The 16172-nt window shown below is 47.0% G+C and overlaps 1 protein-coding gene across 1 annotated transcript in view; it reads right to left on the reverse strand.

The window, feature by feature from the left end:
* Positions 1-248: 248 nt before the first annotated feature.
* Positions 249-16172, reverse strand: part of LOC121546652 (C-myc promoter-binding protein) — a 27869-nt gene continuing 11945 nt past the window's right edge. Inside the window, 14 exon segments of the mRNA XM_045219977.1 lie at positions 249-2480; positions 2732-2796; positions 3179-3341; positions 5407-5433; positions 7419-7536; positions 9094-9354; positions 9931-10096; positions 12117-12284; positions 12404-12579; positions 12761-12843; positions 14442-14688; positions 14921-15079; positions 15081-15759; positions 16157-16172. The exon segment at positions 16157-16172 is cut by the window's right edge and continues 240 nt beyond it. Coding sequence (XP_045075912.1) covers positions 2344-2480; positions 2732-2796; positions 3179-3341; positions 5407-5433; positions 7419-7536; positions 9094-9354; positions 9931-10096; positions 12117-12284; positions 12404-12579; positions 12761-12843; positions 14442-14688; positions 14921-15079; positions 15081-15759; positions 16157-16172 — 2465 coding nt within the window. The 3' untranslated portion in view covers positions 249-2343.

Raw genomic sequence — 16172 nt, forward strand, 5'->3', positions numbered from 1 at the left:
TTCACATGACTGGGCAGGGGCACTGCCATGGGTGGTCCTGGGTGGGCCTTTTATTGTCCCCAGCACAAGGTGCACCTGTGTAATGATCATGCTGTTTAATCAGCTTCTTGATACGCCACACCTGTCAGGTGGATGGATTATCTTGGCAAAGGAGAAATGCTCACTAACAGGGATGTAAACAAATTTGTGCACACAATTCGAGAGAAATACGCTTTTTGTGCGTATGGAACATTCCTGGGATGTTTTATTTCAGCTCATGAAAAATGGGACCAAGACTTTACATGTTGCGTTTATATTTTTGTTCAGTATACACACACACTGTACCATCGTACTGTTTTGGATTATTACTTTTTGGTTCTCAAACACATAAGAAAATTAAAACCCCAAATACGTTTTTTTTTAAAGGGGAACAGACAGTTACCTCAAAACTATTGAATAACCCATACTTTCCTTGTCATAACCCACTATTCACAGCTCATACGTACAGGTAGTATAGAGAATACGAAAGGATACGGAACCTACTGTTGTGTAGAAATATTCCCTCCATATATCAAAAGGGTAACTAAATGTTCTTAACAGGAGGTCCTCAAAGGGTACTCAAACTTTGAAACGTGAAGGTACTTTCACTTTAACGATATTAATACTGATATCTGCGGTGTCGATTCATACAGCATGTTGTGCCAAAGATGTCAAAGTCTGTTTTTACAATTGCACGTTACTTTAAAAACAGAAACAGTGGTCAATCAGTTTTGTAAACGTCACAGTATTCGACTCAGTATGGGTATTTCTGTGAAATACATTTAATATTTTTGATCAAACGAATCAATCCATACTCAGGATGCGTCTTGTCAACAACAACAAAATCTGTTGTAAAGTGCAGCGGAAATTAAGTATTTAACGCAACATTTTGGCAGTTTTAAAGCGACCTTTGGTGGTTTAGAGTAAATCTTTCAACGCCCCCACTGATACAATACTGCAAATCAGCTTAGTTCAGTTTATGATGGAAATTAATGTGGTACAGTAGCCTGTACCGTAACACTACACTGTAGATACTCCTAGACCTTTTAACAGCCATCAACCACAGGAGGAGAGGAATGGATGTTCAACCTGACATGAAGCCAGTACATCCATCAACCACAGGAGGAGAGGAATGGATGTTCAACCTGACATGAAGCCAGTACATCCATCAACCACAGGAGGAGAGGAATGGATGTTCAACCTGACATGAAGCCAGTACATCCATCAACCACAGGAGGAGAGGAATGGATGTTCAACCTGACATGAAGCCAGTACATCCATCAACCACAGGAGGAGAGGAATGGATGTTCAACCTGACATGAAGCCAGTACATCCATCAACCACAGGAGGAGAGGAATGGATGTTCAACCTGACATGAAGCCAGTACATCCATCAACCACAGGAGGGGAGGAATGGATGTTCAACCTGACATGAAGCCAGTACATCCATCAACCACAGGAGGAGAGGAATGGATGTTCAACCTGACATGAAGCCAGTACATCCATCAACCACAGGAGGAGAGGAATGGATGTTCAACCTGACATGAAGCCAGTACATCCATCAACCACAGGAGGAGAGGAATGGATGTTCAACCTGACATGAAGCCAGTACATCCACTAAACAAATAAAACAGACTAGAATAAATAAAATGCTTACTTTGAATAAATAGAATTAACGTTAAGTAAAATATTGCTAATATTAGTCTTTATATATGACTATATAATAGAAATGTTGTTTTAAAAAAGGTTCTACTACTGTGGTATATAAAGTACATTTTGCATTGTATATATCAATTTGTACAAGATTTTTAAAACATAAGTACCCCGAAATGGAACAAATTTTTGTGTGAAAACGTTGTTACGTTAATGTGTATGATCTCCATCCATCCAGAGTGGTATGTCCAGTTCATATACATCCAAGTGATGAGATGTGATTTTAAAAAAAATCCCTTTTGTGAGACTAGTCGGACTACATAATACCAGCCTTGGTTCGTCAGTTCCTTTACACTCTCGTCAACCCCGTCACGTTTCTCACAGGTTACAGACATGACCCAAACACACGGTATCAACAAGGTATCATCACACATTCTCTAAGTCTTTCTTAAGGGCTTCCTGAGCTTGTCTTTTAAAGCAATCCTCTGTCCTCTTTGGGAGAGCCACCGTTGTAATAAATTGATTTTATACTGTGCTTTTCATGGACACAAAGATCTCTTGAACCCTACCCATGTGTGCTACCCATGGCTGTGCTATGCTGGGTGGTGGAGGTGACTGGCCGGGTGGAGGCTGAGGTGTCGGAGGTGTCATGTCAGGGGTAAGGGGTCAGAGTTCAGAGGTAGGGCTCTCCGAAGGTCTTGCGACACTCCATGACCCCAGCGCTGGGCGGACGGTCACAGTTGTGCGTCAGCTTCACCAGGGTCGGGCTGAGGCGGTCGTACGCCATCTTGTATTCACGGTCAAAAGCGTCTGGAGGGAGGAGGAAGAGTGAGATGAGATTATCACGTCAATGTTAATCCATGTTTAACACTGATTTAAATCTAATTTCAACTGAAGACCTTCTAGTGAAAACGTTGCAATACACCGCAGGAGCTTTCAACAGCGTGTGGGTATTTAGTGTCCTTCTAGATTACGTTTGTGTACCCTGCACCTGGAGAGTTGTCGGCTGTGAGCACACTCCAGTACTTCTGAAACTACTAGCACCACGGAAGCAGACTTACCGATGTCAATGTTGTCCTTTCCCAGAGCCACCAGAGACAGGAAGAGGATATCTCTGTACAGACTCCTGCAGAGGGAAGAGCACGGGGGTGTTAGATGTTACAGTGGAGATTTAGCAGACTAGTTCCAGTAGATAGCATGCCGACTGTCTCTCTTTGACATCAAAGGGCTAATGATACTTAATGTTGTCGGTAACATTTTTCCAACCTTGGCTATCGTTTATTATTGCTATATTTGCACCAACTGACTTGTGGGGTGTATTTAGTGATGTGAAACGCTCTGACTGTTACAGATAGATAGAAATGGAATGAGCAGAGCTGACAATTCTTTATCCTGACAGACAATCATGTCTGTTCTACAAAATACCTTTCTATCTGAATGTTCGGTAACGTTACATCCTCCTGAACATGCCCCTGGACAATGGAGTTATTCATGTGTAACCCCCTGACCTTTGCCTCTTGACCCCCAGGCTCTGCCCCAGCAGCTGTAGGAGCTGTCCCATTGGTCGAGAGACGTCGTTCCTCTGGATGCTCTTGACCACGCTGTGGAGTAGCTCCTCCCCAAACGGACGCTCCGCCTCGCTCACAGGACGACACAATGGGTAGCCCACACCTGGGTCAGGGGTCAGAAAGATGGATATGTAGGCTACACTAATACACACTGTATATACACCGCTCAAAAAGATAAAGGGAACACTTAAACAACACAATGTAACTCCAAGTCAATCACACTTCTGTGAAATCAAACTGTCCACTTAGGAAGCAACACTGTTTGACAATACATGTCACATGCTGTTGTGCAAATGGAATAGACAACAGGTGGAAATTATAGGCAATTAGCAAGACACCCCCAATAAAGGACTGGTTTTGCAGGTGGTGACCACAGACCACTTCTCAGTTCCTATGCTTCCTGGCTGATGTTTTGGTCACTTTTGAATGCTTGCGGTGCTTTCACTCTAGTGGTAGCATGAGACGGAGTCTACAACCCACACAAGTGGCTCAGGTAGTGCAGCTCATCCAGGATGGTACATCAATGCGAGCTGTGGCAAGAAGGTTTGCTGTGTCTGTTAGCGTAGTCTCCAGAGCATGGAGGCGCTACCAGAAGACAGGCCAGTACATCAGGAGACGTGGAGGAGGCCGTAGGAGTGCAACAACCCAGCAGCAGGACTGCTACCTCCGCCTTTGTGCAAGGAGGAGCAGGAGGAGCACTGCCAGAGCCCTGCAAAATGACCTCCAGCAGGCCACAAATGTGCATGTGTCTGCTCTCAGAAACAGACTCCATGAGGGTGGTATGAGGGCCCGACGTCCACAGGTGGGGGGTTGTGCTTACAGCCCAACACCGTGCAGGACGTTTGGCATTTGCCAGAGAACACCAAGATTGGCAAATTCGCTACTGGCGCCCTGTGCTCTTCACAGATGAAAGCAGGTTCACACTGAGCACATGTGACAGACGTGACAGAGTCTGGAGACGCCGTGGAGAACGTTCTGCTGCCTGCAACATCATCCAGCATGACTGGTTTGGCGATGGGTCAGTCATGGTGTGGGGTGGTATTTCTTTGGGGGGCCGCACAGCCCTCCATGTGCTCGCCAGAGGTAGCCTGACTGCCATTAGGTACCGAGATGAGATCCTCAGACCCCTTGTGAGACCATATGCTGGTGCGGTTGGCCCTGGGTTCCTCCTAATGCAAGACAATGCTAGACCTCATGTGGCTGGAGTGTGTCAGCAGTTCCTGCAAGAGGAAGGCATTGATGCTATGGACTGGCCCGCCCGTTCCCCAGACCTGAATCCAATTGAGCACATCTGGGACATCATGTCTCGCTCCATCCACCAACGCCACGTTGCACCACAGACTGTCCAGGAGTTGGCGGATGCTTTAGTCCAGGTCTGGGAGGAGATCCCTCAGGAGACCATCCGCCACCTCATCAGGAGCATGCCCAGGCGTTGTAGGGAGGTCATACAGGCACGTGGAGGCCACACACACACTACTGAGCCTCATTTTGACTTGTTTTAAGGACATTACATCAACGTTGGATCAGCCTGTAGTGTGGTTTTCCACTTTAATTTTGAGGGTGACTCCAAATCCAGACCTCCATGGGTTGATAAATTTGATTTCCATTGATAATTTTTGTGTGATTTTGTTGTCAGCGCATTCAACTATGTAAAGAAAAAAGTATTTAATAAGATTATTTCATTCATTCAGATCTAGGATGTGTTATTTTAGTGTTCCCTTTATTTTTTTGAGCAGTGTATAACAAACACGTCCACGTGCGCACACACGTAGGTATGCAAGAGCGATCACACACACAGTAAACCAGAGACGCTAACCCATCCTCAAATACACAAGTGTATAATACAGGGGTGTATTTGAGATCCAACTAGACGAAGGCACACATTAAAATGTTGGAAGAACTGAAGAAAATGAATCACTGGAAACAGCATTATTTAGACAATCCAATCAAAAGACAGCCCACGGAATTCTCAAGACTGTCAAGCAAGTGGAGAACAGCAATACAGCGATGCATTTCAACCACACAAATGGAAAGATACTGAGGACAGAGAAAATGAAACGGGTTTTCCAAATGACTACAAAGAGAACAAACAGAGCGCAGAAAAGCAGACAGAACATACAGAGACAAAGGAGAGGACTCAGTTGTAGAGTCCTAAAGAGAACACTCACTGTCTAACAACAGAGCACAATTAAGCCCTGAAAGACAGACAACAGAGAGCACAACAGACCCCTGTTAGCTCCCAGACATTACAGTACACAGAGATCCAAAATGGCTGCCCTGAAAGACAGAGAACAGAGAGCACAACAGACCCCTGTTAGCTCCCAGACATTACAGTACACAGAGATCCAAAATGGCTGCCCTGAAAGACAGAGAACAGAGAGCACAACAGACCCCTGTTAGCTCCCAGACATTACAGTACACAGAGATCCAAAATGGCTGCCCTGAAAGACAGACAACAGAGAGCACAACAGACCCCTGTTAGCTCCCAGACATTACAGTACACAGAGATCCAAAATGGCTGCCCTGAAAGACAGACAACAGAGAGCACAACAGACCCCTGTTAGCTCCCAGACATTACAGTACACAGAGATCCAAAATGGCTGCCCTGAAAGACAGACAACAGAGAGCACAACAGACCCCTGTTAGCTCCCAGACATTACAGTACACAGAGATCCAAAATGGCTGCCCTGAAAGACAGAGAACAGAGAGCACAACAGACCCCTGTTAGCTCCCAGACATTACAGTACACAGAGATCCAAAATGGCTGCCCTGAAAGACAGAGAACAGAGAGCACAACAGACCCCTGTTAGCTCCCAGACATTACAGTACACAGAGATCCAAAATGGCTGCCCTGAAAGACAGAGAACAGAGAGCGCAACAGACCCCTGTTAGCTCCCAGAAATTACAGTACACAGAGATCCAAAATGGCTGCCCTGAAAGACAGAGAACAGAGAGCACAACAGACCCCTGTTAGCTCCCAGACATTACAGTACACAGAGATCCAAAATGGCTGCCACATAGCTGCCCAAGGTTCCGAGCTCTTCCATCTGCCAAAGCTAGGCCACAAAAAGGCAACAAGACATCCACAATTCGTACAGATATGCTCTTCTTAAAACCACAGTAAAATATAGACTTATGGGCTTTATCTGTTCCTTGATTAAACAAGGTACCAGCATACAAAGAATGTATTTCACTGAGACGGCTTCAGGCCCTGCTGTAGAGTATAACTTAATGTATTTCACTGAGACAGGCCCTGCTGTAGAGTATAACTTAATGTATTTCACTGAGACAGGCCCTGCTGTAGAGTATAACTTAATGTATTTCACTGAGACAGGCCCTGCTGTAGAGTATAACTTAATGTATTTCACTGAGACAGGCCCTGCTGTAGAGTATAACTTAATGTATTTCACTGAGACAGGCCCTGCTGTAGAGTATAACTTAATGTATTTCACTGAGACGGCTTCAGGCCCTGCTGTAGAGTATAACTTAATGTATTTCACTGAGACAGGCCCTGCTGTAGAGTATAACTTAATGTATTTCACTGAGACAGGCCCTGCTGTAGAGTATAACTTCATGTATTTCACTGAGACAGGCCCTGCTGTAGAGTATAACTTAATGTATTTCACTGAGACAGGCCCTGCTGTAGAGTATAACTTAATGTATTTCACTGAGACAGGCCCTGCTGTAGAGTATAACTTAATGTATTTCACTGAGACAGGCCCTGCTGTAGAGTATAACTTAATGTATTTCACTGAGACGGCTTCAGGCCCTGATGTAGAGTATAACTTAATGTATTTCACTGAGACAGGCCCTGCTGTAGAGTATAACTTAATGTATTTCACTGAGACAGGCCCTGCTGTAGAGTATAACTTAATGTATTTCACTGAGACAGGCCCTGCTGTAGAGTATAACTTAATGTATTTCACTGAGACAGGCCCTGCTGTAGAGTATAACTTAATGTATTTCACTGAGACAGGCCCTGCTGTAGAGTATAACTTAATGTATTTCACTGAGACGGCTTCAGGCCCTGCTGTAGAGTATAACTTAATGTATTTCACTGAGACAGGCCCTGCTGTAGAGTATAACTTAATGTATTTCACTGAGACAGGCCCTGCTGTAGAGTATAACTTAATGTATTTCACTGAGACGGCTTCAGGCCCTGATGTAGAGTATAACCTACTCTGTGTGTTCCAGAGGATGTAAAACGGCTGGATGGGATCCTGGTGCAGCTTGAGGTTGTCCCATAAGATCTGGATCAACACGTGTTTGCTGTCCTCTGACATCCAGTGGCGAGGGACCTGAGGAAGGACAGGGTCAGCAGTGAGAAACACACACACTGGCTGCTCAATGACAATATGTCATGTACTCTATCGCCTGGTGTCACACCTAGCGTTCTGGTAGACAGGGAATCTGGAGTGAGACGTATAGACAGGGAATCTGGAGTGAGACGTAAAGACAGGGAATCTGGAGTGAGACGTATGGACAGGGAATCTGGAGTGAGACGTATGGACAGGGAATCTGGAGTGAGACGTATAGACGGAATCTGGAGTGAGACGTATAGACAGGGAATCTGGAGTGAGACGTATGGACAGGGAATCTGGAGTGAGACGTATAGACAGGGAATCTGGAGTGAGACGTATAGACAGGGAATCTGGAGTGAGACGTATGGACAGGGAATCTGGAGTGAGACGTATGGACAGGGAATCTGGAGTGAGACGTATAGACAGGGAATCTGGAGTGAGACGTATAGACAGGGAATCTGGAGTGAGACGTATAGACAGGGAATCTGGAGTGAGACGTATAGACAGATTCAGGGAATCTGGAGTGAGACGTATAGACAGGGAATCTGGAGTGAGTTGAAGGTTGAAGGACATGTTTCCAAATGCATGTGGATGAGGCCAAGCAAGTGTTTGTGTGTATACCGTAGTGCTCAGAGGTAAGTAGTCCAGGCAGGTTGGTGTGTGTATCCTGTGTGTGTGTGTGTGTGTGTGTGTGTGTATCCTGTGTGTGTGTGTGTGTGTGTATATATACAGTGCTATGAAAAAGTATTTGCCCCCTTTCTAATTTTCTCTACTTTTGCATATTTGTGATACTGAATGTTATCAGATCTTCAACCAAAACCTAATATTAGATAAAGGGAACATAAGTGAACAAATAACACAACAATTACATATTTATTTCATAAACAAAGTTATGCAACACCCAATTCCCCTGTGTGAAAAAGTAATTGCCCCCTTACACTCAGTAACTGGTTGTGCCAGCTGCAATGGGACCCATCTCGTCCAAAAAGTTGACTCAAGTTTGCCAAAAAGCACCTGGATGATCATCAAGACTCTTGGAAGAACGTTCTATGGACAGATGATTCAAAAGTATAACCTTTTGGACGAGATGGGTCCCATAATGCCTGGCGAAAACCAAACTCTGCATTCCAAAGTAAGAACATCATACCAACGGTCAAGCATGGTGGTGGTGGTGTGATGGTTTGGGGATGCTTTGCTGCCTCAGGACCTGGACGACTTGCCTTAATAGAAGGAACCATGAATTCTGCTCTGTATCAGAGAATTCTACAGGAAGCATTTGGTTGGAGTCATTGCAGCTAAAGGTGGCACAACCAGTTACTGAGTGTAAGGGGGCAATTACTTTTTCACACAGGGGAATTGGGTGTTGCATAACTTTGTTTATGACATAAATATGTAATTGTTGTGTTATTTGTTCACTTATGTTCCCTTTATCTAATATTAGGTTTTGGTTGAAGATCTGATAACATTCAGTATCACAAATATGCAAAAGTTATAGAAAATTAGAAAGGGGGGCAAATACTTTTTTCATAGCACTGTATGTGAGTGTTCCCCTACCGTAGATCCCCTGTTGCAGTGCTCTGAGGTCAGTATGAGTCCAGGCAGGTTGCTGGGCAGGTCCAGGCGTCTGAAGTACCAAACCAGGTTCCAGTAGATGATGGGGTGGTGGTCCACCACGGACGATACTGTGATAACAGGGTCTCCCTCGTTCTCCAGCAGGGACTCCAGCTCCTTCCACAGCACCAGGGGACTCAGGTAGGGTACCGTGACTGGTTCAGGGTGGTGAAGACGCCAGTCCACATCCATACCCAGGGAGTCCTGGGGAGGAGGGGTTTCAGGGTCAGGGGTTAAAGTTGAGAAGTTAGGCTGTGGGTGGTACTGGACCACTACAGATACATCATATTAATCTAGTAAGAATGTGTGTGTGGGTGTGTTCTCTAGGACCTTCAGAAAAGCTTTTGCCTCTTTCCCTGATGTCCCCACTGTTCACATAAAAGGTGAAATATGTGCATGTGAACCCAGTATGCGTGTGCTTTGGGGGTGTGTGTGAAATATGTGCATGTGAACCCAGTATGCGTGTGCTTTGGGGGTGTGTGTGAAATATGTGCATGTGAACCCAGTATGCGTGTGCTTTGGGGGTGTGTGTGAAATATGTGTATGTGAACCCAGTATGCGTGTGCTTTGGGGGTGTGTGTGAAATATGTGCATGTGAACCCAGTATGCGTGTGCTTTGGGGGTGTGTGTGAAATATGTGCATGTGAACCCAGTATGCGTGTGCTTTGGGGGTGTGTGTGAAATATGTGTATGTGAACCCAGTATGCGTGTGCTTTGGGGGTGTGTGTGAAATATGTGCATGTGAACCCAGTATGCGTGTGCTTTGGGGGTGTGTCTCACGGTGGCTTCGTTGAGTCGGCTGGGCAAGCTGCCTGTAGTTGGTACACTGTGGTTGAGTGTAGTCGGTTCCTGCATGGGGCCAAAGGCACTGACACTCCGCACCATAGCTGACCCTGGGGACAGGGCCCCCTGGCGCCGCTCTGTGGGGATCTCTATACACTGGGCCCTGGACACACACAGACACAGACACACACACACACACACACACACACACACACACACACACACACACACAGACACACACACACACACACACACACACACACACACACACACACACACACACACACACACACACACACACACACACACACACACACACAGACACAGACACAGACACACAGACACACACACACACACACACACACACACACACCAGTGTTAGGACCAGGTGTTGCAGATTGCGGAGGAGCTCCTGTTTTCCATTGCAGATAGTATCAGTAGGTGGCTACTTCAAACACATTCTCTAATGAGATGTCATGTGATCCAACAGAAGCCCAAATGAGGAGGGAGAGGGAACACTACCAGCATACTAATATTGACTAATAATCTCAGGAAACTAATTGAGAGAGGGAACACTACCAGCATACTAATATTGACTAATAATCTCAGGAAACTAATTGAGAGAGGGAACACTACCAGCATACTAATATTGACTAATAATCTCAGGAAACTAATTGAGAGAGGGAACACTACCAGCATACTAATATTGACTAATAATCTCAGGAAACTAATTGAGAGAGGGAACACTACCAGCATACTAATATTGACTAATAATCTCAGGAAACTAATTGAGAGAGGGAACACTACCAGCATACTAATATTGACTAATAATCTCAGGAAACTAATTGAGAGAGGGAACACTACCAGCATACTAATATTGACTAATAATCTCAGGAAACTAATTGAGAGAGGGAACACTACCAGCATACTAATATTGACTAACAATCTCAGGAAACTAATTGAGAGAGGGAACACTACCAGCATACTAATATTGACTAATAATCTCAGGAAACTAATTGAGAGAGGGAACACTACCAGCATACTAATATTGACTAATAATCTCAGGAAACTAATTGAGAGAGGGAACACTACCAGCATACTAATATTGACTAATAATCTCAGTGAATAATTGAGAGAGGGAACACTAAGCATACTAGTATTGACTAATAGTCTCAGTGAGAGAGTGTAATACGTATAGTGTATTGAGTGTAGTAGTGTAGTGTATAGTGTGTAGTGTGTAGTGTATATGTGTAGTGTGTAGTGTGTAGTGTATAGTGTAGTAGTGTGTAGTGTGTAGTGTATAGTGTATAGTGTGTAGTGTGTAGTGTAGTAGTGTGTAGTGTATAGTGTGTAGTGTGTAGTGTGTAGTGTATAGTGTATAGTGTGTAGTGTGTAGTGTAAATTGTATAGTGTGTAGTGTATAGTGTGTAGTGTATAGTGTGTAGTGTATAGTGTAGTGTATAGTGTGTAGTGTGTAGTGTGTAGTGTATAGTGTGTAGTGTGTAGTGTGTAGTGTAAATTGTGTAGTGTGTAGTGTATAGTCTATAGTGTATAGTGTGTAGTGTAAATTGTGTAGTGTATAGTGTATAGTGTATAGTCTATAGTGTGTAGTGTGTAGTGTATAGTGTATAGTGTGTAGTGTATAGTGTATGAGTGTGTAGTGTGTAGTGGTGTGTAGTGTATGTTAGTGTGTAGTGTATAGTGTGTAGTGTATAGTGTATAGTGTATAGTGTATAGTGTGTAGTGTATAGTGTATAGTGTGTAGTGTATAGTGTATAGTGTTGGTGTAGTGTGTAGTGTAGTGGTGTAGTGTTGAGTGTGTGGTAGTGTAGTGCGTAGTGGTGGTCATAGTGGTGTATAGTGTATAGTGTATAGTGTATAATAGTGTGTAGTGTAGTGTGTAGTGTGTAGAGTGTATAGTGTATAGTGTATAGTGTATAGTGTATGTGTGTAGTGTGTAGTGTGTAGTGTGTAGTGTGTAGTGTGTGTAGTGTGTAGTGCGTAGTGTAGTGATAGTGTAATAGTGTATAGTGTTAGTGTATAGTGTATGGTATGTAGTGTATAGTGTATAGTGTATAGTGTATGATAGTGTAGTGTGTAGTGTGTAGTGTATAGTGTATAGTGTATAGTGTATAGTGTATAGTGTATAGTGTATAGTGTATAGTGTGTAGTGTATGGTGTACCTGTTGTTACCAGAGCAGCCCTCTACAGTGATCCTGGGTGAGAGAGGTGACAGGACGGTGGTGGGACAGGGAGTGGACAGGGTGGACGTCCCGGTGTCCAGACCGGTGGACACAGAGTAGGACGACGACACAGCCTCATCCGCTGACGGACTGCTCTTCAGGAAGAACCTGAAGGGAGCGCAGGAGAGGAAAGACGGGGTGACAGGAGGACGGGGGAGAAGGATGAGTGTAGGTGTGATATTGGCAGATAGAGGGAGGGTGTAAATGTATGTGTGTATAAACTGTACCTCCCAGGTCCTCTCAGGTCTCTGATCTCTACATTGAGGAAGGGGAGGAAGGGGACCCCACAGAAGGGACAGGTGGTGTTGAGGTTCGAGTCGTCAGCCGTCCATCCTGCCATGATCTCCTCATCGTACACCAGACAGTCACACGTCTTACAGCGAGAGCAGCTGGAGATCAGCAGCTGGAAGCACACAGCAGAGCCACCATGGACGTCAGGTCAGGCAGGGGTCGGCACAAAATGGCAGAGACCACCCTGGCCTGGATCCTTTGTCTCGAGCTAGCTGTAGTGTTGGCTTCTTTTCAATGTTCCCGTGAGTTTTCCTGGTTTAAGTTTGAGAGGTCTGTATGTGTGGTGTTCTCACCTCCATGGCGTAGTTCTGGAAGACACTGGTATTGCTGGTGTAGCGAGACGAGCCCAGATCGGACCGGTCTGGGAGAGGAAAGCCTGGAGGAGAGAGAGGGCACGACCGGAGAAGAAGCATACCATTATCCATGAAGGTCTGCTATCATTGGTGTCAGCAGTAAACAGTCTCTGATGGCTAGCCGTTAGCTAACCGCTAACTCAGGGCAGTGGATTTCCATGTCAGGCGTGCTACCGCTAGTGCACAGTGGATGCTAATCAGACATGAGAAGGGCAGAGCGTCTGAGTAGCTTGAATGAAGAGCTCCAATCAGACTCCACCTCAAATCACCTCAACTGTACAAGGCATCGTCTGCTGGCCTAGTTTGGTAAGAGTCCTTTCTACCTCCCCTACCTCTTGGCCAGGGCAGTACCTGGTTGTCTAACCCTAGCTCCTCCCTCTCTCCTCCCCAGTGACAGGGCAGTACCTGGTTGTCTAATCATAACTCCTCCCTCTCTCCTCCCCAGTGACAGGGCAGTACCTGGTTGTCTAACCCTAGCTCCTCCCTCTCTCCTCCCCAGTGACAGTACCTGGTTGTCTAACCCTAACTCCTCCCTCTCTCCTCCCCAGTGACAGGGCAGTACCTGGTTGTCTAACCCTAGCTCCTCCCTCTCTCCTCCCCAGTGACAGGGCAGTACCTGGTTGTCTGACCCTAACTCCTCCCTCTCTCCTCCCCAGTGACAGGGCAGTACCTGGTTGTCTAACCCTAGCTCCTCCCTCTCTCCCCCCAGTGACAGGGCAGTACCTGGTTGTCTAACCCTAGCTCCTCCCTCTCTCCTCCCCAGTGACAGTACCTGGTTGTCTGACCCTAGCTCCTCCCTCTCTCCCCCCCAGTGACAGGGCAGTACCTGGTTGTCTAACCCTAACTCCTCCCTCTCTCCCCCCCCAGTGACAGGGCAGTACCTGGTTGTCTAACCCCTAACTCCTCCCTCTCTCCCCCAGTGACAGGGCAGTACCTGGTTGTCTGACCCTAACTCCTCCCTCTCTCCCCCCAGTGACAGGGCAGTACCTGGTTGTCTAACCCTAGCTCCTCCCTCTCTCCCCCCAGTGACAGGGCAGTACCTGGTTGTCTAACCCTAACTCCTCCCTCTCTCCTCCCCCCAGTGACAGGGCAGTACCTGGTTGTCTAACCCTAACTCCTCCCTCTCTCCTCCCCAGTGACAGGGCAGTACCTGGTTGTCTAACCCTAACTCCTCCCTCTCCCCCCCAGTGACAGGGCAGTACCTGGTTGTCTAACCCTAACTCCTCCCTCTCTCCCCCCAGTGACAGGGCAGTACCTGGTTGTCTAACCCTAACTCCTCCCTCTCTCCCCCAGTGACAGGGCAGTACCTGGTTGTCTAACCCTAACTCCTCCCTCTCTCCCCCAGTGACAGGGCAGTACCTGGTTGTCTAACCCTAACTCCTCCCTCTCCCCCCCAGTGACAGGGCAGTACCTGGTTGTCTAACCCTAACTCCTCCCTCTCTCCCCCCCCCAGTGACAGGGCAGTACCTGGTTGTCTAACCCTAACTCCTCCCTCTCAAGGCAGCAATATGTTACCTGTCTGTCTGTGTGGGGCTGTCTAGTCGACTACACAAGGGGCTCCCTCCCTCCCTCCCCACTCCTCCTCCACTCACCCCCCAGTGACAAGGCAGCAATATGTTACCTGTCTGTCTGTGTGGGGCTGTCTGTCCGTCTGTCTGTCTGTGTGTGGGACTGTCCAGTCTGCTCCTCAAGGGACTGCGTCTGGGTGGGCTTCTCCTGGGGCTCCTACGGGGCCCGGGGCCGTTCCTTTGAGGGGAGATGATGGAGCCCTCTGGGTCCCCCAGGCCCTCCTCATCCACATCCAACAGGGAGGAGCAGTCAGGGTCCATGCCCAGAGAGGACACACTCAGACGGTCACAGTTCCCATCCTGGAGGGGGTGGACAGGGTATACAATGGAGGTTCAGGAACAAAATAAATGTTGCTGCAACGTGTCTGCTCTGAGAATCTGGGAAGCACCCAGCTGCATTCAGTAGTGGTGTGGACAAGACACTTGTTCTGATTCATGTCGCACAGTATTACAAAATAGCTTTATGCCATTCAGAAATGTGTTATTTTGACGCACCACTATAACACCCTCCATTGACAACCAATGAGCGTACCTTGGTGGGCATGGTGTAGGAGGTGGCCAGGCGAGAGTACCACTTGCTAGCCTTCTCTGCTACACCTTTCCCGGCTGAGAACATGCTGCTCTTAAACACATCCAGGGTGGGGGTGAGGAGCTGGTCCAGGGCGAAGGAGGAGGAGGACATAGAGGGGAGACAGCAAACCCAGGTCCCTGTCTCTCTCCCTCTCCCGGTAGGGGCTGGGGGTGGGGGTGGAGCGGGGACAGGAGGGTGAGGACCAGAGCCTCTGTCTGCCAGGCTGGGAGGGCGAGGGGGAGTGGTAGGTCCTGGAGCGCGGTAATCCTCCTGTCCTGAGAGGGGAGCTATGGGGGAGACTGGCCCGTCGAGGTGTGGTGATGAGTGGGGGAGGAGGATGGAGGAACAGGGGACTGGAGGGGTCTTGGAGGTCCATACTGGAGGTCCGGCTGTTCAGAGGAGAACCCATATGGTTCATGTACATCTCTATCTCCCTAGCCAGGTGGTCTCGGCGGCGGCCCGTAGGGGTCGCGACCCCATCCATCTCTACTTCCAGGTCGTCCTCTCTGTCCCCCTGTGACTTGGACTCAGCTGCCAGGAGGGACAGCGGGTCGAAGCCTGTCTCGATCCCTGTTCGTTTAACGGCTCCCCGCGAGGCTGAGGCCACACCCACACTGCCATAGCTGGCGCTGCGTTCCACCGTCCTCTTCCTTGATTGGCTGGTTTTAGCAACGCTCTCTGTGGTCGGTCCTTCCAGATCTAGGTCCTCCAGATCAAAGATGGCGTCTGTGTTATTCTTGTCCTCGTCACTGGAGTCCCTCTCCTCTCCGTCTTCTGGGCTGTCTCTACGTCTGCAGCGCCTTATGGATAAATGAATAGATTAGATTTAAAAAATAGATGAAAATACATTTTGATATTCATAATTTACTGATCACCAAAGGGGATATTTAATTTCAGAAGCATGAACATAAACAAACAGAGAGGAGAATATGAAATCCATGACCTTCAAATATGAATACAGGTTATTCTCATTGAGATGACATTTTTTACATTTGACATTTTTAGCCATTTAGCAGACGCTCTTATCCAGAGCGACTTACAGTTAGTGAGTGCATACATTTTCATACTGATCCCCCGTGGGAATCGAACCCACAACCCTGGCGTTGCAAGCGCCATGCTCTACCAACTGAGCTACACGGGACAGCTATTGTGCAAGATGGCAGCGGTCAGTAATGTTCCACATCAATGATCATTCACCTGGTTCTACCCCCTG

This window comes from Coregonus clupeaformis, unplaced genomic scaffold (assembly GCF_020615455.1).
Source record: "Coregonus clupeaformis isolate EN_2021a unplaced genomic scaffold, ASM2061545v1 scaf2953, whole genome shotgun sequence".
NCBI classification, from domain to species: Eukaryota; Metazoa; Chordata; class Actinopteri; order Salmoniformes; family Salmonidae; genus Coregonus; species Coregonus clupeaformis.